Source organism: Planococcus citri, chromosome 3, assembly GCF_950023065.1.
Source record: "Planococcus citri chromosome 3, ihPlaCitr1.1, whole genome shotgun sequence".
Taxonomy (NCBI): domain Eukaryota; kingdom Metazoa; phylum Arthropoda; class Insecta; order Hemiptera; family Pseudococcidae; genus Planococcus; species Planococcus citri.
In genome coordinates this window covers 17,160,372-17,182,837 of record NC_088679.1, presented here as the reverse complement: position 1 = coordinate 17,182,837, position 22,466 = coordinate 17,160,372, and the positions used below count along the sequence as shown (strand labels likewise).

Genomic DNA, 22,466 nt, shown 5'->3' with positions numbered 1-22,466 from the left:
AAGAAAGTGATCACTCTTTCAAATATTTTGTGTATGTGACTAGAAATCGGCACTTTGGAAGTGCCAAATTTGTCAACTTTTTTAGTTTTCAGGCCTTTTCACCTTTAGCATCAGTTTTTACTTTATTTTTACCAAAAATGCAGTATTAATTAGGCTAATTATCTGAAAAATTCCAAAACCAATTCAATTTTCAATCTGTTACGCTCTCGGTTTTGGTTTTGAATTTGAGAAAATAACACTCCCAGTTTTGGTTTTAGTTGTGGAAAAATAACGCTCCAGGTTTCGGTTTTGGTTTTGGTTTTGAGCAATTTTAATCGGTTTTTGGGGGTTTTGGTTTCGGTTTTGGTTTTGGTTTGCAAGCCCTGATGCCACCTTCCCAGTTCTCAAAGGCTTTTCGCATGATGTACTCACCATAGATGTTGAACAGCAGAGGTGAGAGTATGCAGCCCTGCCTTACTCCCAGTTCTGACTGAAATGGTTTTGACTCTTCTCCACCTACTCTCACCATCATCTTGTTCTTGTCATAGAGCGATTTGATAAGCTCAATTAAGTGCTCTGGAACTCCCATCTCACATAGTATCTCATGTAGCTTTGTCCAATTGACACAGTCAAAGGCCTTTGCATAGTCAATGAAGCATAGTACTGCAGGGATATATTCACGGAATTTTTTGATTATTTGTCTGATTTTCAAAATCTGCTCTCTTGTACCTCTTCCAGGCATAAGACCTGCCTGTTCAGTTGGAATCTGCAAGTATGCCTTGATCCTGTTGTTGATTATTCAGAGCATCACTTTACTGGCATGTGGAATCAGGGCTACTGTGCGATAGTTAGCGCAATTTTTTATGTGACCTTTCTTGTGTAGTATAATTAACACTGATTTGCACCAATCTTCTGGTCATTCTCTTTTGCTCCATATTATGTTGTTGCATATCTTCAAGATCACCTTCTCTGCTTCCTTACCCATGGACTGTAGTATCTCAGTCTCAATACTGTCACATCCAGGTGCTTTGTGTTTTATCAACGCCTTGATGGCATCTCTCACTTCATCAAGTAAGATTTCTGGCTCTTCTACACTGTCCACTTCAATTTCCAATTTCTGATACTTCATTGTTGTTTGGGTTCTATGGTTCACTCCCATACACGAGTAGCTTGCTACAATACAATCTTCAGTTCTCTAGAATCTTATTGGAGTCCCATGTGACTGTACCATCCTCGGCTGTGATTTCACGTGATTGTGGTTTAAAATCTCTGGGTGATCTGTTTTATCTTCTTGAATAGTATGCTTGATTCGAAATTCAAAATGAAGGTTTTCCTTGAATTTGGTCAAAATCTTTCAACATTTTCTTTTTGATGGGAATAATAATTCCAAAACTATAAAATTCAGAAATTTAATGGATGTTTTAAGGCGGTTCAGACCAGTCCCAAAACCGTTCATAAGGATTCCAACACCAAGTTTCTGCCTCGATTGCATGAGTTATTATATTCTATTGAAATGGAATTTTTCAAAGCTGAAATTAAAATAGTAAAATCCAACGAATTTATCAAAAAATGAGCGATTTGCAAATTTTAAACCTTGACCTAACTAGGGGATGATCATAACTGGCTCAAAACATTTTGAACTGGGCAGAAGGGAATCGAAAGAGGACCCCAAAATATACCACCAATCAACATTTCAACTGCTGAAATTAATTCGACCTTTCGAGCTGATTGGTGACGGTTTCAATTTTATTGAAAAGTTAGGGACTCTTTTAAAATTTTCATCTCGAAAAATTTATTTTTGAGAAGAAAACTAAGGGTTCATTTCAACGAGGAAAAAAATGAGGAGAAACTAAATTGTATAGAGTGTGAAATTTCATCTGTAAAGTGTGATGAGGTTTTTACTTAAAGGTTTTGTTTTAAAGAAACAACGAAAATTTTTTTAAAAAGCTCAACTTTATTGAACAATTTTTATTTAAATGTTAAAATGTGAGATTTTCAGAGACCCTCCCCCTCTCTCCTCGCTTTCAACACCACTAAAAACGAGATTCATTCAACTTATAATAAATCAGAGACTACTTCTTATAAAAATAAAAATAAATACCTACCTAACATAGAGATTGGAGATATGTACATAGGCATTGAACAGGCACCCGCCCCACTGGATGTATGAAAAAAAAATCGTTTCGTAAGTGAACGTAAAAAAATACGAACACCGTCGGAATATTACGTCGAATAAATACACGAAAACAAAATAGGTACCTTTGTTGATTTTAGTTCAAAAAACGAGACGGTTCGTTTGTGTTTTTTGGTAAATTTTACTGCAGTGTTTTCATAAATGATACGAGACGAGGTAATACACGTATATTTTGGTTTGATATATCTACGAGTACACCTACACACATACACAGTCATCTGCTATCATACCAACTGCATAGCACATTATTCTCAGCATCATGGCTGGAGCCAGATAGGTAAGGTATCATTTACCTAGCATCGTACAAAATGAAAATCGAACTGCAAAAATATCATTTTACGAGACGACCATCTCGTAAACTTGTAAAAACAAACTTGCACTCGTCTGGTTTAACTATTCGCTTTCACGATGTTGTTCTGGTTGTTAATTTTTAAGACAACTGGATGTATACCAGAATATCCACAATCTACTCGTCGTAAGTTGGCAATTTTTGCCACTTTCCAAGTTCCAAGTAAGCTAGGTAAAAACTTACGTTTATAGCTGGAACTATTTAATATAATTTTGCCAAAGTGTAGTGATGCATAATAACCGCTCGAGTGATTCATTTACGTCTTAACAAAAAATAAAAAGAAAAAAAACTTCAACTATAAGAGACGAAGATAGAAAATCTGTGTATAGAAAGAGACTCGCAACTCTCCTTCTGCTCGGTGGCTTAAAAAAAAGGGATAAAATAACGAGAAAGAAGGAGTTAGCTGGGTGAAAAAATAGAGAGAAGGATAAGTAATCTTATTGAAGACGTCGCGGCGGTCGCATCGTCGTCGTGTAATTTCCCTGAATTATTTATTTTACGCGACTGTTAATCGCTAAGGAATTTCGAAATCATTTGTAAAAAAATTTCCGGTGTTCTGGGAACAGTTCATCATTCAGTTTTGTAAATTTCTCGCCAACATTTCCGCCACGTTAAAGTTCGGTTTCCGGTTTTTCCTTTTGCATTTCTTTAGCTCGGGATCCCGTTTTGTGTAATAGGGTTGCCTTGCAAGGAAAATTTCTGCTCGTTAAACCAATTTCGTAGTGTATTATGTTTCCTCATCGTAATACTACGTATGCGAGGTGAGAATTTCTCATCTTCTTTTCACACTTCTATTTCTTATATTTTTTTTCTTTTTTTTTATTAGTTGGTAAAGGTGGTGTTGAAATCAATGTGTTTGATTTTTGTACTTACCAGTATTTTTTCTCAGATGAGTACTATTATGTATTAGGGGGGTTTTCGAAAAGAAAAAAAAAATTGTGGAAAGAATTTGACCAAATTCAGTGGAGATCTTTATTTTGAGTTGAGAGTAAACTAGAAACAATTATCCCATTTGAAGGAGTTCCTAGAAGTGATTTTTGGCGATCTAAAAATTTTATGGTAAAATCTCAGAACTGACCCAAAAATAGCTTAATTTCGAAAGTTACAATAAAAATCAAATGAAAAATTATCGAGCAATTGCTAGTGCGTTTCAAATGTAAATCCTTCAATTTATTTGAAAAAATATACAAAAACGCCTTTACAGGGGTGCCCAAAGTGAGGGTTTTTAAAAAAAAGGGTTCAAAATTACAAGTATACAGGGAGCCTAATTAAACTTTTTGTGGTGGGAGAAAAAACTGGAACCCAATCAAAAACTACCATAAAACAAAAAATTCAGAAAATTTTTTCGTTTTGAAGTTTAAAGGTTTTTGATTTTTGGAATTTCCCAGAAATTTTCCAGAAGGAAAATTTCTGATTTCTTTGAAGATATGAGAGCCGACAATACACAACTTAATTGTAACTAATAACCTCATATCCACTTCAGTGTACTGGATATCCTATTATGCACTCTCCTGGTTCTAATGGATGTGATCGTGTGCATATAATTAATATCTCTCGCGATTCGTATGATAGCTCAGTGCAATAATCTTGGGGTTGTATGAATCACGGACGAGGAATTATTCCTAATTTCCACCGGAATATTTAAATTTATTTATATTTGTCCTGGGGACACGATACAATACTTCGTATATTGTACGAATCTGCGTAGTCTTATACGCCACAATGCCATATTTACTCATACCGTAGAAATACTTACTTTATTCGTGGAAATACTTACTTTTGTCGTAGATGGAATGATTTACCAAGAATAATAATTTGACGATTCGACAATTGTCGATAAATAAGAAAAGAACTCGTGAAATAACTTATATATTATAATTATGCCAAGAGAAAAATGTGGACATTTTGATACAAAATTGTCCTTTTTGATTTGTGTACTTATCAGAATAACTTATCAGAATAAAGGGATTTTTATTGGGAAAGGGAGACTTATCAGAATAAAACTTATCAGAATAAACTTATCAAAATAACTTATCAGAATAAAGGAAATTTTGGAAAAAAAGGAAAAGAAACGCCCTAAAGTGCCTACCCCTGTACTAAATTGTCAGAAACCAATCCGAGGAAGACGGGAATCGATAACTTATCCTCAATGGAAACAGTGTTAAGGACAAGAATCGTCTATGGCAACGAAAATGCCCGAGTCGTGGATGTCTGATCCATTTAGTATCGTAGGTTTCGTATGACCGAATTGCCTACTTAACTTGAACACGAACTGTACTGGATCTAATTCATCTCTTGGATTGAACTGCAGATCAATCCAAGTAGATAATGATGACGACATCGGAAGTTGTAGTACTTACCAACTAACAACTTGTAACTTGATATTACAAGTTCTTGAAAAATGACTCATTGAAGACTAACCCAAGCTATGGCACTTGTGTGTTGGTTAGGAGTAACAAATAAAGAGAATTTATTCGAATACTGATGACTAACCTAAGGCTAAGAGTGATGCACTGAGGTCTTTCTTCTCGGATCGGAGTATTTATAACCTTCGGTAGTTGAAAATCGTGCAGTAGCTGGGTGGGGTAAGTGGCGCACGCGTATATCGCGTCTAGCGGCGCTAACGTAGGCGACCGGCGCTCATATTACGTCATGTTGGCGTATATTCGGCGAAAATCGTAAAAAACTTAGTTGTTATTGGTTGATATATCGGAAGTGGAGGTAAAACTTGGCGCCACCACCGGAAGTACGAAGTTATGATCGTGTATCATCGTCGATATTCGATAATCTCGCGATTGCGATTGATCGTAGGCGCCACCACCACTAAATAGGTTGGGAAAAATGTCGCATTTGGTCACTGACGTCATAAATGGTTATTAAAATGGTCGAATATCCGTCGTTAAGGGGACAGAAAAATATTCATTCGTCTAAAAGACCAGAGAAAACTCATTCTATACAGAGATAGAATTATTTTCTCCCACGTAGGCAGACAGAAATACGACGAAATAAATTTCTCCCAGTATATATGTGACAGAAAAATATAAAATTAGGCTTCTCCCAGCTTAAGTGACAGAAGAAAATTATTTTCTCCCACTAAAGTGGGGGAGAAAGCTGTAATTTTCTCCCACTACATTTTTCACATAAATAATTGAATATATGCCTCAAAACGTTACGTTTGGCGCAAATCGCACTTTTCTGGTTTTCCGAGGGTTCCCTTAAAATATCGAAATCTCAAAAAATTGGAAAATTGGATTTTTGAGTACCAGCGCAAAATGTTATTGAGCTCAAAACTTGGTAGGATGGAGGTCTTTCAGACACTAATAAACGATGGAAAACTTTTTTTGCGGTGTTCAAAGGGGTAGGTTCAAAATGGTGGTTCCAAAATTTTCCAAAAATGAACCCCCCTCCCCAATTTCCGCCTCGGAGAGTCGAAAATGGAAAAAACACCTCACATAACGTTCACTGGGTCAAAACAGATATTTTACACTAAGAAAGTCTTCGAAAATAATACTCAGTGGTTCCTAAAATTATTTTATCCACAACTTTGGGAACCCCTGGAGCCCAAAAAATGGTCATTTTGGGTCAACTCTGTAACTGGTTTGAGCACCTATAGGTAGCAGATTACTGAACTCAGGGGAAAATTTTGTGGAAATCGACTTTCAAAAATCTTCTACAGGCTCCAGAACTATACCTACTCAAAACGGTTCTAAAGCATTTGCAATCGATTTGAGGCATCAAAAATGAGGTACATGCCAAATTTCAAATTTCGAGTCTAATTTGGTACTTTGCGATGCATTTTTGTTTGCTCTTTTGTTTTAATATCAGTAGGTTCAGCAGTTTTTCTGCCACATGGATTATTTTTTTTCTCAACGCCAATTCTGTAAAGAAAAAATCCATTAAAATCAGTTTGAGAGGGATCCAATATTCCAATCTGATAAAAAAAATTATTGACTTCAAAGTGATGGCGATTGCTGTTGTAACTTTATTTGTCATTTTACGACATTTCGTGGCATATGCTCAAAGCACATACATCCCTTCCCCTTCAACCCCCAAAAATCCAACTTCACACAAATTTCCTACAGGTATAAATTATTTCACGAATACAAACACCGAGTAATTCAACGAATCAACTGAAGCAATGCGTACAGTTTACATAAGACAACAATTCAGGTAAAATTAAAAACAAAAGACAGCCTACGACTTCCCATATGTGTAGGTAATAGGAACCTATACATATAGTAGTATGTGCCATACAACGAACGGTGTAGAAATACGCGAAATTGAAAACTCATTTTAAAATACACGTACGAGTACACATTACACATAGGTAGGTATTGTAGGTACAATGTTTACCGGTCGTACACCCTCATTCCGGATCATGCAAAAGAACGCCTATAAACTCGCGCCCGATGGTATTAATTTTTAATAAGCGAAATTGTACGTTTCCTTTTTTTTTGCCCTTCTTCAAGCATATACTATACTCAATACATGTAAGGGGGCAGCACGGGCAACACTGCTCAGAAAAACTTCCATCAGTTCTCGCTGATGGTGCAATACACAAGCCAAAGTACAGAATAAGCATTAGAAAAGTAATTATATTCTCTTTTATAGAAATTTCACTATACAGTGAACCGAGCGAGAGAGAGAACGCCAAACATACGGCACTGGTAGTAGTTTTTTTTTCATTCTTTGAAAACATTTCAACTTACTTGTATACAACAATGAGACATCGTTGTAGTGTAATCGATTTACTCGGCGAAATTTCAATTAAAACTCATTTCGGTGTCGGAGAAAATTTTCCACAGACGAAGACGGATTCAAACAAATCGACTAAGTATAAGAAAAGAAGCAAACAACGCAACAATTTCCCTTAAGTAAAGGAAAAAAGTTTTCAAATAACGAATAGAACTCTGGAATTTGGATTACAAAAAAATCATGTCGAAGGAAAAAAAGGTAAGTAGGTGGAATACTCGACTCGATGACGTATTTTCTACTGTAATCATGATGTAGTCTGAATTTGAGAAACATTAGACACCCAGTTTGAGCCTCCAGCGCGATTTTTCAATTTCTCCAGAATTTTGAATTTGCTTCAGAAGGCGAGGCGTGAATATGAAGTTAGGCAGCTAAAAATCTAGTTGTACATTATATTACACTCGACCTGTTTAATGAGTTTATCCACATTTGAGCCGATTTTGAAAGTGACACCTCAAGATGGGGGGGTGGGAGGTGAGGGTTGAGGAGGGGTTTCCAAAAAGGTTGAAGGAGGCGCGAAAATGCTGCCGAATCCACTCCTGGGAAAGTTAAGCCCAGTGAATTTTTTGATTTTTACACATTTTCAGGCATCTAAATCTGGCCTAATTTTTAATGAAACGACATCATAAAAACTCCCAAATACATAATATCAATAGTGGTGGTTTCGTGTTCTTAATTTCAAACTCATGTGAAGATTTCTGCGAGTTTTTGGATTTTCCAGTTCTGAAAATTAAAAATTTTACCTGATAAAGCTTGAAAAAAATCAAGAAAGTGTGAAGTAAAAAACTGTGCAATCAGTTGACAAAATTTGTAACTTTCCAAAACATATGACTGTAAAAAAAAATAGAGAAAAGGGAAAGTGAAAGTAGACATTTTTTTTAGCCCGGTAACATGATTTTTAACCTTCTACATTTAAAAACTAAAAAAAAAAAACTCTAAGAATTTGAGGAGTAAAAAACTATGCAAAAAGTAACCCGAATATCATTTTCAATTTCTTAAAAAATTTGGAAAATTTTAGAAAATCTGATGTAAAATGTGATTCTAAATCAAGTAATAAACAGCATTTTTTACGTCTCAACACTTGAAAAATAAAATTTAAAAATAAAGAAAATGGAATGATTCTCTGAAATTGAAATTTATGATAGATACGCGCATAAGCTTGTTAGATATGAGTTCTAGTCCATGAGTGACTTGAAAAAAGATTCAAAGGATTCTCAAAATGATGTGCGACTCAAATTCTTAAATAAAGATTCAGTTAAACATGGAAAAAATTGACGAGTTTTGCCCAAATTCAGGATAATGATAGAGTGGTTATTGAGGCATCTTTCATGGCACTTCGAGAAAAAAATCAACTTTTGTGTTTATTGAGAAAATTTTGAGCTTTCATTTCAAAAAAATTTTATTTTGAATTTTTCAAACATAATAAGTTATGTAATTGATTTCAAATATGTGCAAACCAAGTTCTAGAAGTGTTATGAGCCTTTCTAATTTGTAAATTCCGCAATAAATCGCAAATGCATAAAAATCATAAAGTATGACCAGACCTTATAAAATAAGAAATTTTTTGAAAATATTGAAAAATGAAGGGGTCAGCGATAAAATAATACCTTCATAAAATTATAAACTAAGTAGTCCTCGAACAACCCTTAATTTTTCTAAAATGAACAACTGATCAATAGTTTTTTCACGAGTAGATTTCCTATTGTTGAAGAAAGCTGGCAAAATGACTTTATCTCTGGGCTCATTTTAGCTCACGACTTCAAGATAAGTACTTTCTTCCTCCCTTTAATGGTTAAAGTGGAAATTTAAGGTCATTATTTCACTAGAGAATTTCTGTAAAAAAAAAAGTGGAGGGATTCGTAGGTTGTGATTTTTAGTAATGTTGTAATTTTTAAAAAAAATTATAGCTCAATTTCAAAATTGAATGAAATATGTTTACAATCATTACATTAGAGAGGATCTTGAAAAAGAGTTGTTGGACAATTATAACCAAATTCGGTGAAGACTTTCGAATTTTATTTAAAAAAAAAAAAAAAAAAAAAGAAAAATAGCCAATAGGTAACTTACCAAATTTTTTGTTTTTTTTTTCAAATTGGAAATAATGTCAAAAAATTCAAAAAATTTCTCAAGTTACAGGAATTATATTTTTCAATGTATTGGCTCAATTACCTACTCTCAATTAAGGTGACAGTGGTGCCAATTTTTTGGTCATTTTTTGCTAATTTTCAAAAAAATCAAGAAAAATATTGACACAGTGGAAGTTGGCATTAGCTGTGATATAGTAAGAATTATAATGATCTCTCGATTGAATCGTCGGCCAAGAAATCTTCACTAAGGGGTGAATATTTTTCTCTCGTCCCAGACTAGCTCGTATTGGGAGAGTTTATGTAGATAATACCAGCTCACCATGCATATTCTCAGTTGTTCTTCAATTAAAAACACATCTTAACGCCATTCTCTAATGTCATATGAGCTGTGGCTCACATGATGACCACTCTCGTCAATATATTGTACACTAATAATCACTCAGTTTTAGCTTAAGTACTTATTAGGTGTGAAAACTACTTAAATATAACTAAGAACATGATAAATTTATGTCTTTCTTCCAGAATAAGATGGGTATTATCTATACAGCCACTAATACGAGTACTAGGAGTATTTTTACCTATTTTATCCATCTCAACTAATTATGATTTATTTATAATTAATTACCTTACACTTACTTGGACACTGTACATTTTTCCTATCTCTTTCTGATGCACACACTCATACTAGATGCCTCGATGGGAATGTATTACTAGAGGTACAATGTAAAGACAAGAAATACTCTCGATGTCCGGAATAATCGGAGATGTATTCAAAAGTGCCATAATTAATAAACAAAATTATTAACATGTTAGAAAAACACTAATTACCACACTAAAAATTGGATTAAACAAAAAGAGGAGAAAAACTCAAAAACTAAGCACTCTAGAAAAAAACTAACGACATTATGTCGATTGGAAATTTAATTCTCTACAACTTTGATAACATGAAATTTTTTGGACGCTTCCTTTCGCTTCCACATCAACTTTAATGAAAGGTTCTAACTCAAAATGTTTTCCAAACATTGAAATATTTCCTCTTTAAGATTTTATTTTTCAAAGTGTTCTTATGCTAAATGAAGGTAGGATACCAGATCTTTAAAATGAGGTGCTATTCATTCCTCATAATTAATTATAAGTTGATAAAAATAATGAATCAAGTTTTTTAAAAAAAGAAAATCACTCTCCTGTAAAATTTCACTTTTTTGAGTTTTTTGAGATGTCACCTCATTACTCTCGAGGTGCGATCTATGGTGAGTACATCATGCGAAAAGCCTTGGAGAACTGGGAAGGCGGCATCAAGACAGGAGGAAGAAGAATCTCCTATCTCCATTATGCTGATGACATACCACCTTAATAGCTGCAAATGAAGAGGAACTGGCAGAACTGATCAAGTGGGTCAGGTTTATCAGTGAGGACATGGGACTCCTCATAAATGTGGGGAAAACCAAGGTCATGGTAGTTGATAGAGCTGGATACTTACCAGAATCCAAAGCCTTGAATGAATTCGAAAAAGTGAACTCTTTTTATTTATTTGAGTTCATTTGTGGATGCTGATGGAGGATCAGCAAAGGAAATTAGAACAAGAATAGCTCTTGGAAAAGCAGTGATGTCTCGGTTGAGAAAAGTCACCACCAACCAGAAAATCTCCATAAAAACAAGGAAGAGACCAATCAGTATGCTAGTTTTTCCAGTTTTCTTATATGGAGCGGAGACTTGGACATTGAAGCAAGATGATCAAAGAAGAATTGATGCCTTTGAAATGTGGGTATGGCTCAGGTTGTTGAAGATACCATACACTGTGGCCTGTGCACCGAACAAATGCATCAATTGTGGAACAACTGCAAGAATCAACCAGGCTAAATAAAATATGTGAAACCAGGATAATGAGTTATTTTGGACACATAGCCAGAAGAAGACCAGAAAACATAGAAAAAGGAATTCTCTTTGGCAAGGTCCCTGGAACATGAGGGAGAGGAAGATCTCCAACAAGATGGACTGATACAGTCTGGAAAATAGTTGGCTCTGTTGCGAATGTGGCCATACTAGCTCAAGATAGAGAGGAGTGGCGGTTGTTATTGGGGGCAGTGGCACACTAGTCATTTGCAAATATCCTCAAAGAAGGAGCCTTTTTGAAAAAATCACCGATTTTTTCACTCGAAATTCTACCTAACCTGTTTAGGAAAAAACGACCCAGTTTTAAAAAATATTCGAGATTTCCTCAAAATCCAAAACGAGTTTTGTGGTTCGACTGAGCGGTTGAAAATAAGCAAATTGCTTATTTTAGGAAAAAGTCGTGTTTTGAAATCGAATAAAGATATCATTTCTGAAACTGGAGGAATATTTTGGAATGCATTTTGTGACGATTTTTTGATCATTATTGAATTTTTCAAAAATTGGCACCACTGTTTTCCAAAATGTGATACCTACCTGTTTCGGAAATGATATCTTTCGATATTTTGGCATTCCTAATTAGGTACCTAATGTGACATATTTTGGAAGAAAAAATTTTTAAAATACAAATTTACCCAGGAAAAATTGATTGGCAAATCTTCAACCGTTCAATAGAAGCAGGAGAACCCTAAACGTGGTCTTGGGTTTTGAAAACAATGGCCTGGATCGACCCAGAATCTAAAATAATACCTTTGAGAACTGGACCATTTTCCCAAAACAAGTTGAGGTGAGACAAAGCGAAAGATTTTTCGAAAATGTCTCTTCTTTTGGGATCTTTATCTCTCCTCCTGGGGCATTTCTAGAGCTAATGTTTTTTTTTCTGGGCGACTTTCAACTCAAAATGAAGAGCTCCTTTGAATTTGGTCAAAATTCTCAAGCAGTTTTTTTTTTTTTTTTCATGATCAACCTTAATGGGTAACTTTGAACATTAATCAATGAAATCTCAACTGTTTACACAATTATCTTATTAAGTAATATCCTGGTAAATTCTTCTCCATGTCATTACCGTATCAATGTAGCACTTTGTATAATTACTCGTAAATTGAGTTCACTCAATAATAATAGGTAGGTATAAATATTCCAAGTAGGTACTTACGTTCAAATTTCCGTTGATGATTGGTCCTGCTTGTCCGATATACAGGGTGGATGCGGTGTCGAAGAGTAACTCACTGGTATCCCTCTTCATGTACAATGTTTCGAATTTATTACAATTGTGATACAGACCGATACTATCTCCTGTCACTTGAAGAGCGAATCTGATGAATTTTCCAACTTGATAAGGTATCAAGAAACTACCGATGATTTGAGAAGACGAGAATTTCCCAATATCTGTGTACAATAAACTGATATTCATGCGATTAAGTCCCACCACAGGATGGACTTGGACTCCGAATTCGACCACCTGTCAATTGAAGTAAATATGCACATTACTATTTATACTTACCTATAAGCAAAATGGAATTTTTTCTATGAGATACGAGTGCGATATGTTTCATTTTAGATAGGTACCTAGACCTACGTAAGAAATAGTTTTATTTACCGTTTCCAAAGGATTTACGACAGCGAAAATAAATCCTCCATTGTATGATTTCACAGCTATCGTACAAACGATCGAAAATTCTGGATATAATTTCGGTGGAAGGAACGAACGATATGGTACTTTGATATCAGAACCGGGTATGATTCCGTAGGCTGGAAATCCATCGACGCCTGAATCGAAAAATGTAGTTCTCGGATCCTCGAATGGTATTTTAATCGTACCCAGCAAATTGTGTTCTTTTACTGTAAAAAAATGGATAAAAAATCAGTAATGATGTACCCACATTAGAATCAATTTAACTAAATCAATGTGAAATCTTCTTAATTATTTGAGTACAATTTAGGTACTCTAAATTTCTTCCAAATAAAATAAATCCCCATAGTCAAGTAATTTTCTCCTTACCCAACCACACGATACCGCTCTCTACGTAAACTATTCCAAACTTTCGGATATTTTTCCTTCTCAACTTTACTACCAACTGAACAGAGGGCGTTTCCAATACAAGCTACAAAAGCATTAAATTAAACCACCTACCACTCATCTCGCCTCCGTATCTACGCACTCTAAAGCTTTCAATTTGACAAAATAAAAATTCATCTCGAGGAACAAACTCTGACCGATACTTTACTTAAATTAAATTCCCATCGGACGAGTTATTCGTACGTTTGAAACAAATCCTTTGATGAAAATCGGCCGCTTTCTCACTAAAAAAAGGAACCTAATTTAGAGATGAAAATTTTCCTAAACAAATTTTCTAAATTTTTCAAATTCGTTGTACTGAAAATTTAATCAAAAGGAATCATAAAAAAATATCTTTAGATTCGTTCAACGAAATAATTAATTTCACCCTTAAGTCATTCGAAATAAAAATAATTTTCCTGTTTGAAATATTAAAGTAAACGCCAGGCCACGTGTCGTTGAAGAAAAGGACACAACCCCTCGTACAATTAAACAAGTTGTAGGTAACATCATCCCCTTAGTTAGTATTTCGACCCCTCTACTCACAACAATTATTTATAACTTGATACAAGCCTGCCTTAAAACCTCTATATTTTTCCAAATTGCTAAAAAAAAAAGTCACATTGGACTTCTGTTTACAGAGATCAGATAATCGAAAACTTATAAAAAGGAGAAAAGTTAACTCGGCTGTTTACCTTTCTTATACTACTCTAACGTTGAAGATAAAACAAATAAAATACGAACACCAGAAAGTACCTATATATACTGTATAGGTAGACGAAGGAAGAAAAAAGAAGAGAGAGGTTCGTCCTGCGTTATGATCGTTTACACCCTTGAGGACTGTTTGTTGCTTTTTCGAACTAAAATGCGCAAAGGACTACCTATAGTATAGTAGGTATAGGGAAAAGTTAGGCAAGGAGATGAAGAAGAAGAAGAAGAAGAAAAAAAGTATAAAGCTGAAACAAATGAAAGAACTATGATAACGGCTTTATACATAAAACTAGGTAGCACAGCACGAAAAAAATAAATACCGAATAAATCTCTCAAGAAGTGTATACGGTAGGTACATGTTGTACACAAAGAACTTTTTTAAAAAGTCTGCTACTGCTCGACGTGCCTTTAATCTTTTCAGCTTCATTTCACCTCGCCCGGTAACTTTATAGGTAGAGGTATAGAGCTCTTTTCGTTGTAAATCAAAAAAGTTATACGACCGATTAAATGCTACGCGATTGTACTGATTATATTTCATATTAAAAATTCCCAAAGGTCGAGTGCATTAATAGCTACATTTAAGAAGTAGCTTTTGTTAGAGTAGAATGCGTCCTTTGGGATGGTTTTAGAAAGAGGTAGGTACCTATGTTGTAATCAATCAGTCGGCGTTGATGAATAATTAATTCATTAAGAATAATGTATCTTCTCGACAAAGCAACAAAATTTTAAAATACCTACTTGTTTAAATCCTGGCGTGAAAATCGCAGAAAAATGTATCTATCCTAACGTAATAAAACAATTTTGATAGCAAGGTAAATTCTTCCATCCTCCTCTCACCTCTCTCCGTCCTGGCGATAAAGTTGAAGGAAACGGCCACATAGGTAAATTTGCACAAAACTGGGCTGTTTTTTGAGAAATCAAAAAAAATACTGAAACTTTTGATAAAACTTTGCCCCTTTCACCCTCCCCCTTCTGAAAATTCTGACTGCTTCACATATTTCTCTCATTCTGACAAGAAATTGAAGACGTCATACCAAAAAGGGGTATATATGACACATATGTCCTTTTTGAGACGAATCCATATTGTTATTCTTCAGACCTTCAGACCACCCCCACTTCACAAAGTCGAAAAACCAGTGAGATATCGCCATTTTAAAACTGTGAAGTCGATTAAAAATTTACTTTTTCAGAGATAATGGGTTACTCGTGGTCGATTTTGTGTTGTCAACCATTATTTACCTGGTTTAAATCCAAAAATTTGCTCAAAAATATTTTTAAATCAATAAAAAAAAATTGGCCAAAAAAACTTGTCTTTTTTGTTTTTTTTTTTTTACTCAGCGTAGCGATCTTTTTTCAGAGATAATGGGTTATTCATGGTCGATTTTGTGTTATCAACCATTATTTACCTGGTTGAAATCCAAAAATTTCCTCAAAAACATTTTTAAATCAAAAAAAAAATTGGCCAATTTTTCGCTTCAAAAAGGACATATAATTTGAAATGTTTGAGCGCTTACCGCTAACACACAGTTTCCTCCAGACTGATGGTGCATAGCATTTCATATAGTTAGATAGTGGGAAAATAAGATAAAATCGTCACCATGTTCAAATATGCACATTTCTAAACTTCACAAGCACTCAAACTTTCAAACAGTTTTTTCTCAAAATACAACTTTCACACGTATGTCCTTTTTGCTATGACGTCCTCAATTATCGAGCGAAGGTCGAAAAATTATCTCGAAATTGGCAAAAAAATAAAATTAGAAAATTTTTTAGCATCTTCCAAAAACCTACTAAGTACATACTTTGGAAAATGCTGAAAGTGGCAAAAAAAGTTTCTTACCAACTCAAAATAAAAATCATGATGAAATTCTATAAAAATAGAAAGTTGGAAAACCATCAAAATATTTCTTTAAAAATTTTTCAAAGTCAACACCTACCTAGCTACTTCAAAATTTAGGAAATTAAATCAGTCCAAAGTTCCACTGGACTTGAAAGATCTTCGATCCTCATTACCTCTCGAAAATTATTGGAAAATCTGTTCATCAAAATTTGCCAAAAATTTTACCGAACATTTGTCTCTAGATAAATTTTAGAAAATGTTCTGAAAATAGAATTAACATAAAAATTTATTCAAAATCAAAAAATAACTCGAAAATTGAAATTGAAGCATGTGTTTCTGAAACACACTATGTCCATTTTCAAAGATTCTGAGGTTGCAAGGCCATCTACTAGCATGAAGTTGCGGCCCAAGTTGGCTGATTTTTTGATATGTTGTGCCCAAGGGTCTTGACTACAACATATCAAAAAATCAGCCAATTTGGGTCATTCCTACGTTTCCAAATTGTACTAAGTATGTACCATGAATTTCTTATCAATATTTTTTTGGACTTGGTGCGTTTTGGAAACACATGCTTCAATTGAATTTGAGATTCTGTTGCACTTGAATGATCATTATCTCTTGTGCATCTTTCTTTTCCATCTCAGATGAATTATCTGAATCATCATTTTGTGTAAATTTAAAATTTTTGAAAAATACTCGTACATTGGAATTTTTTCTGAAAATGTGTCTAATCTTGAAAGACCACACAAAATGCCACCAAACATTGAAAAGTGACTTGAAAATTGAAAAGATATTGATTAAACTTCCCCCTCTATTTTCAGAAAATTTTTTAGAAATACATACAAAAATGTTTAATATGTACCTATTGCGAAATCAAAATTGTAAATGAACAGCGTTCATTCAAAATTTTCAAAAAATCCGATTATTACAAAAAAATTTTGAAAAATCCATTCGAATTTGGAAAAATCTGCAAAATTTTCATAAAAATTCACTCAAAATCAGAAAAGAACTTTGAAATTGAGGTGAAAAAATTTGCTGAAGCTACATTTAAAAATTTAACATTTTGAAATCAAAATAGTGAACAAGAAACATTCAAGTAGGTATTCAAAATATTAAAAAAATCTAAACTTGGAATCAGAACCTCTAAAAGTTCACTAGACCTTAAAATCAATATTATTCCAAAAATCCACTTGACTAAAAAAAAAAAAAAAAAAAAAAAAAAAAAAAAAAAACTCCAAAATGTTCGTGAAAATTCGTTCAAAATTGGAAAATAACTCGATAATTGAAATTGAATTGATTCGAAGTTCTAAAGGACTCTAATAATCCTCTTCTCCCCTCCCCCTTCATATCAGAGAAATATTCAAGAAATTCATTCAAAAATTGCTCATCATCAGATCGAAGTTATAAAAGCATTCACTTTGGATGAACGAAAAATGCCAAGATTTTTGAACAAAATCGTCTAAAAAAAATAAAAATCATTTAAATTTGGAAAAAAATTTCAAAAAACTGCACGAGGATTTGTTCTAAATTGAAAAGTGAGTTGAAAATAGAGATGAAATTGATTCTAAGTTCTACTAGACCCAAATAATCCGCCCCCCCCCAATCTTTTACTTTGAGAAAATGTTCCTAGAAATTCGCTCAAAGATTGGACATTTGTGGGAAAATCTTCAAAAAATCCAAAAATTGGAACCAAATTTTACAAAAATTCACTCAATTTTAGAAAAACTTTCAAAATGTTTAAGAAAATTCATTCAAAGTATTTAGTTAAGTATCCAAAATGAACAAAAAATATCAAGATTTTTGAACCATTTTTTTGAAAAGAGTGAAAATTCCTGATCCTCAAAAAATACAAGTATTTGAATCATCATCATTATTCATTATCATCATTAAAATTCGAAAAACGCCTTCAAAAAATCAAATAAAAATTTGCTCAAAATCGCAAAATGTGTTGAAAATTAAGACAAATTTGATTCAAACTTCTACTGAACTTAAATAATACTGATTGTTCCCTCGTCCTCCGTTTTCTTACGATTAGAAAAATTATCGCGGAATTGATTCGAAAATTGAACATTTTGCGAGAGAATCGACAAAAAATAACAACAATTTGATTCATTCAAATGTGGAAAAAACCTTCAAAAATCTCATAAAATTTCACTTCAAGTTAAAAAACGTGTTGAAAATTGAGATGAAATCGGTTCAAAGTTGTACCAGACTCAAGTAATCCCCTTCTACTCTCCTCCTCTTCGTCTTCTCCACCCTCAAAAAAATCGTAGAAAGTATTTCATGTGTCCAAACTCTTTATTCCATTTCCTCCCCTTATTTTTCAGTCATCTTCATTTGAATTTAAGCTGCAGGTGTAATCGAAAATATAGGTACACAGCACAGATGAAACTTATTGAAATAATGTTCTCTAGCTAGATCAAACAACTCTCCTGTATCTCTATCTACCCTTGACTGAACCAGAATTGGTATCATTGAGCGGGGGGGGGGTGTCTGTATCGATGTCGTTTTTCGTTTATTGACCAATTCGTGTCAGTAAAAGTGAAAACACGAAGTTCACTCAATACAAATATGTACAAATAGACAGTGTACCATTTCTTATAGAAAAAAAGTCGTCTGGATTTCGATACAAAGAAGTACCTACCTATTATATGTATAGGTACATACAAATATGCTATAGTATATTTGGTTAAAGGAAAAAAAACATAACCAGATATACATGTAGAATGAGGAGCAGGGTGAGTGAAAAAGGGCCTATAATAAAAAATGCGTATATTTTTTCAACGTGACAAAAGTACGAAAATTCGTTCGAGTCGAACGATTCGTGTACGATTGGGCTCTATATATGTAAGACATAGTCAAATAAATCAAACAGGATCAAAGGCTTTTTGAACGGTCAAGGAAGTGAAATTTATTCGCATGAATAGTTTTCAATTGGAAACTACACTAGGACTGTGTACGAGAAAGAGTATATTGTAGAAATAACCGGCTATGCTAAAGTGAACAACCTTTTTTTTTTTTTTTTGGTCATCGTCTGAATGTTATTTAATCGCCATCAAACTGAATTTTTTTCAACTTGGCTCGAGCGTTTGAGATGATAATAAATTAAAGATTTTTAGAAACGAACATAATATAGGTACAGTATATTATAGAATTAGAATGGGTAAGTATGGGTAGCAGAAAAAAGGATCATCGATGCATAAAAGTGTTTGAGTATAAAATCAACGAACAGTTTATAAGGGTAAGTGTAATACATGGAGTGATTTTGGCACGTGTATTGTCGGCTCTGCCTGACACCATGTGAAGAAAGAGACAAATTATAAAAAATTTAAAATTAATCGCATTTTGTCAGTTAGTCAGTAGAATAGGAGGAGTGCAATGTGTTGTGAAGTTCTCAGCAATCAATCTGCAAAGGCTGAAAAACGTTAGTTTTCGTAGCCTATCGAGTACCCACGTAGAAGTAGATACGCGTTTACTTGCGTATTGTACTACGATGACACTTTCTCGTGTCAAAATAAATTAGAGGGGAAAAAATTCTTTCTTGGATTAAAAACACGCCTTTATCGTGTATTTTTTACAGCTTCGTAATCAGTTTTCGTGTCTTCGTTCCAAATTGTCTACAACGAGTAGATCTTCCAGCCTATTATCTTCTCGGTGTCATGTATTGTCTGCGCCTTATTATTTGCACGTGCTATATTTTTATTCATTTAGCTGTACCTACTTGGACCTATGAAGAACTATACTACAAAAAATATCTTTTGGGCATATAGTAATTCAAGTGGTGTTTTTTTAATCCATTGCTGTAGCTTTGGGATCAGTTTTTCACACTTTTCACGTGTGTACAGCAAACCAATATTTTATTTTTCATGTGTTTTTTTTTAGCACTTTTTGCACCTGATTACCAAAGAAATAAAATCCTTTTCCTTAAAAAAAAAAATCATTTAAAATAAGCCGAAGCTCATTACAAATATTTTCAAATATTTTGCCTAAAAATGAATATTTTTGCACATAGGTGTCTATTATATTGATATTTGAACATTTTTATCCAAAATTATCGCATGTTTTACTTACAATTTTTCGAATACTTTTGAATATTTTGGGAATTCATGACTTTACAATATTTTTACCAACTTTTATGGGCTTGAAAAAATTGTGATAAATTTCTGGAGTTGTTTCGAACTTTGAAAAACTGAAAAAGTGGCCTCTCAAACATTTTGAGCCACACTGAAGCAGACCATTAGTAGATACATATTATATTACACAAGGTAGACTTTTCAAAAGCTGAAAAAAATAATGAATTGCTAAAATTATGCCAGAAATGACTCTACCTGGCATTTCATCAAACTTTTAAGAATTTCAAAAAATCTTAGATAATAAATTTCCATTGCTTAAAAAAACTAGTAATTGTTGGTGAATTTCAGGTAATTTTTGATTAATGATTGCAGATTCAGTGACTTTTGGTAGCTGAAATGATGATTTAATAATGCTTGTTAAATAACAGACGGTGAGGAAATTTTTGGCACATCACTAGTAATTTTTGGTAAATTATGGGCAAGTTTGGGGAATTGACTGGTAATTTTTTTGGAAAATACTGGTAATTCTTTGGTAAATTACTGGTAATTTTTTGGTAAATTACTGGTAATTTTTTTGGTAAATTACTGGTAATTTTTTTGGTAAATTACTGGTAATTTTTTTGGTAAATTACTGGTAATTTTTTTGGTAAATTACTGGTAATTTTTTTGGTAAATTACTGGTAATTTTTTTGGTAAATTACTGGTAATTTTTTTGGTAAATTACTGGTAATTTTTTTGGTAAATTAACGGTAATTTTTTTGGTAAATTACCAGTAATTTTTTGGTAAATTACCAGTAATTTTTTGGTAAATTACTGGTAAATTTCGGTAAATTCCTGATAATTTATTGGTAAATTAGGTACTGGTAATTTTTTGGTAGGTACCTAAATTACTAGTAATTTTTTGGTACCTAAATTACTAGTAATTTTTTGGTATATCACTGATAATTTCTTGGCAAGTTACTGGTAAATTATTGGTTATTTTTTTTGGTGAATTACTGGTAATTTTTTTTGTTAAATTGCTGGAAATTCTTTGATGAATTATTGGAAATTTTCAATTTTTAGGTAAATTACTGGGAATTTTTGGTACTTAATTACTGGGAATTTTTAATAAATTACTGGGTAAATTACAAGTAATTTGGGTCAAAGACCTTGAGAGACTGGAAAGACAAGAAGACAATTTTTAGAAGTCATATTGATGGGTCAATGACCTTAAGGATGGACAGGCAGGCAGACGGCCTTCGAAGCAAGACCGACGGGTCAACGGTCTTACAAGGCTACACTGACCGCCTTGGAGCCAGACGTCAGGTCAATGACCTACATAGTAGAGACAGGCAGACATATGACCTTGGGAATCTAGACAGACAGGCCAATGACCTTAAGACAAGGGACATGGAGACAGACGACCTTGAGAAGACAGACTAGCATGTCATTGTCCTTATACTCGTATAAGGCTAGACAGGAAGACAGACGGGCTTGAAAAGCCAGACAGTCAGGTCAATGATCTTCAGAAGCCAGCCAGACGAGTCAATGACGTTCAGAGGCCGGATCGGGAGACAGACGACCTGGAGAAGTCAGACTGACGGGTCAATGATTTTATGAAGCCGGACAGAAAGACACTTGTACACGAGAAACCAGACAGACGGGTCAATGACCTTCAGTGGCTGGACAGGAGATAAACGACCATGGGAACCCTGACAGACAGTTTAATGACATTGAAGAAGAAGAGAATGGCAGCCGATCTTTGGTGCCAGACAGGAGAATAAAATATCACCCTAAGAGGCCAGGCAGGCAAAACAAGTAACGTTGAGAGGCCAGACAGAGGGACCAATGAACTTCAGAGGTGACACAGGCATTCAGACGACTTTTGGGAGCCAGACAAGTAAGTCGGTAACTTTGATAGTTGAGACACTCAGGTCAAAATGACCTTTAAAAAGGCCAAATAGGAAGACATACGACCTTGTGAAGCTAGACAGATGAGCCAATGGACTCTAAAGGTCGTCAGACACGTAGGCAGGTGACCTTGGGAGACTAGACATATGGGTCAGTGACCTTGAGAGTTCAGATACACGGGTCAATGTCCTTGAGAGACCAGACAAGAATACAGACGACCATGAGAAGCCAGCAGCTTTTGAAAACTTGAAAAGTCTTGTGGAGTTTCTAAGTTGAAAACCAAAAAGCAAATCAATTTTTACATATTGCGGGAATTTAAGGTACTTAATTACTATTTTGAATGACACGCTTCAAAAAAAATTTTTATTGATTGTGACTATTTTCAAAAATAAATTTGCCAGTTTACTGATTTCGACTGAATTTTATGACGATTTTTCATAAAGTCAAGCCATTATATTGAACATCTTCTGATCCTTTAATAGAGTTGCACAAAATTTTAAGGAATTGTTTTTCCCAAGTAATTTCGAATAATTTTCAAACAAAAATTCATTGTTAATTTTATCAAATTTCCGGATTTTTTGAATTTTTACTAATTTTATAAGATGAAAGAAAATCAATTTCGAATGAATTCACTTCAAAGTG

The 22,466-nt window shown here is 33.9% G+C and overlaps 1 protein-coding gene across 4 annotated transcripts in view; it reads right to left on the bottom strand.

Annotated features, from left to right (window-relative positions):
- The window catches only part of LOC135839787 (collagen alpha-1(XVIII) chain-like), a 318,681-nt gene that overhangs the window by 269,002 nt on the left and 27,213 nt on the right, over positions 1-22,466 (bottom strand). For all 4 annotated transcript variants that reach the window (XM_065355987.1, XM_065355989.1, XM_065355988.1 and 1 more), the window contains exons 3-4: positions 12,852-13,093; positions 12,408-12,713 (exon numbers count right to left, since the gene is read on the bottom strand). In XM_065355987.1, coding sequence (XP_065212059.1) covers positions 12,408-12,713; positions 12,852-13,093 — 548 coding nt within the window. The remainder of the gene's footprint in view (positions 1-12,407; positions 12,714-12,851; positions 13,094-22,466) is intronic.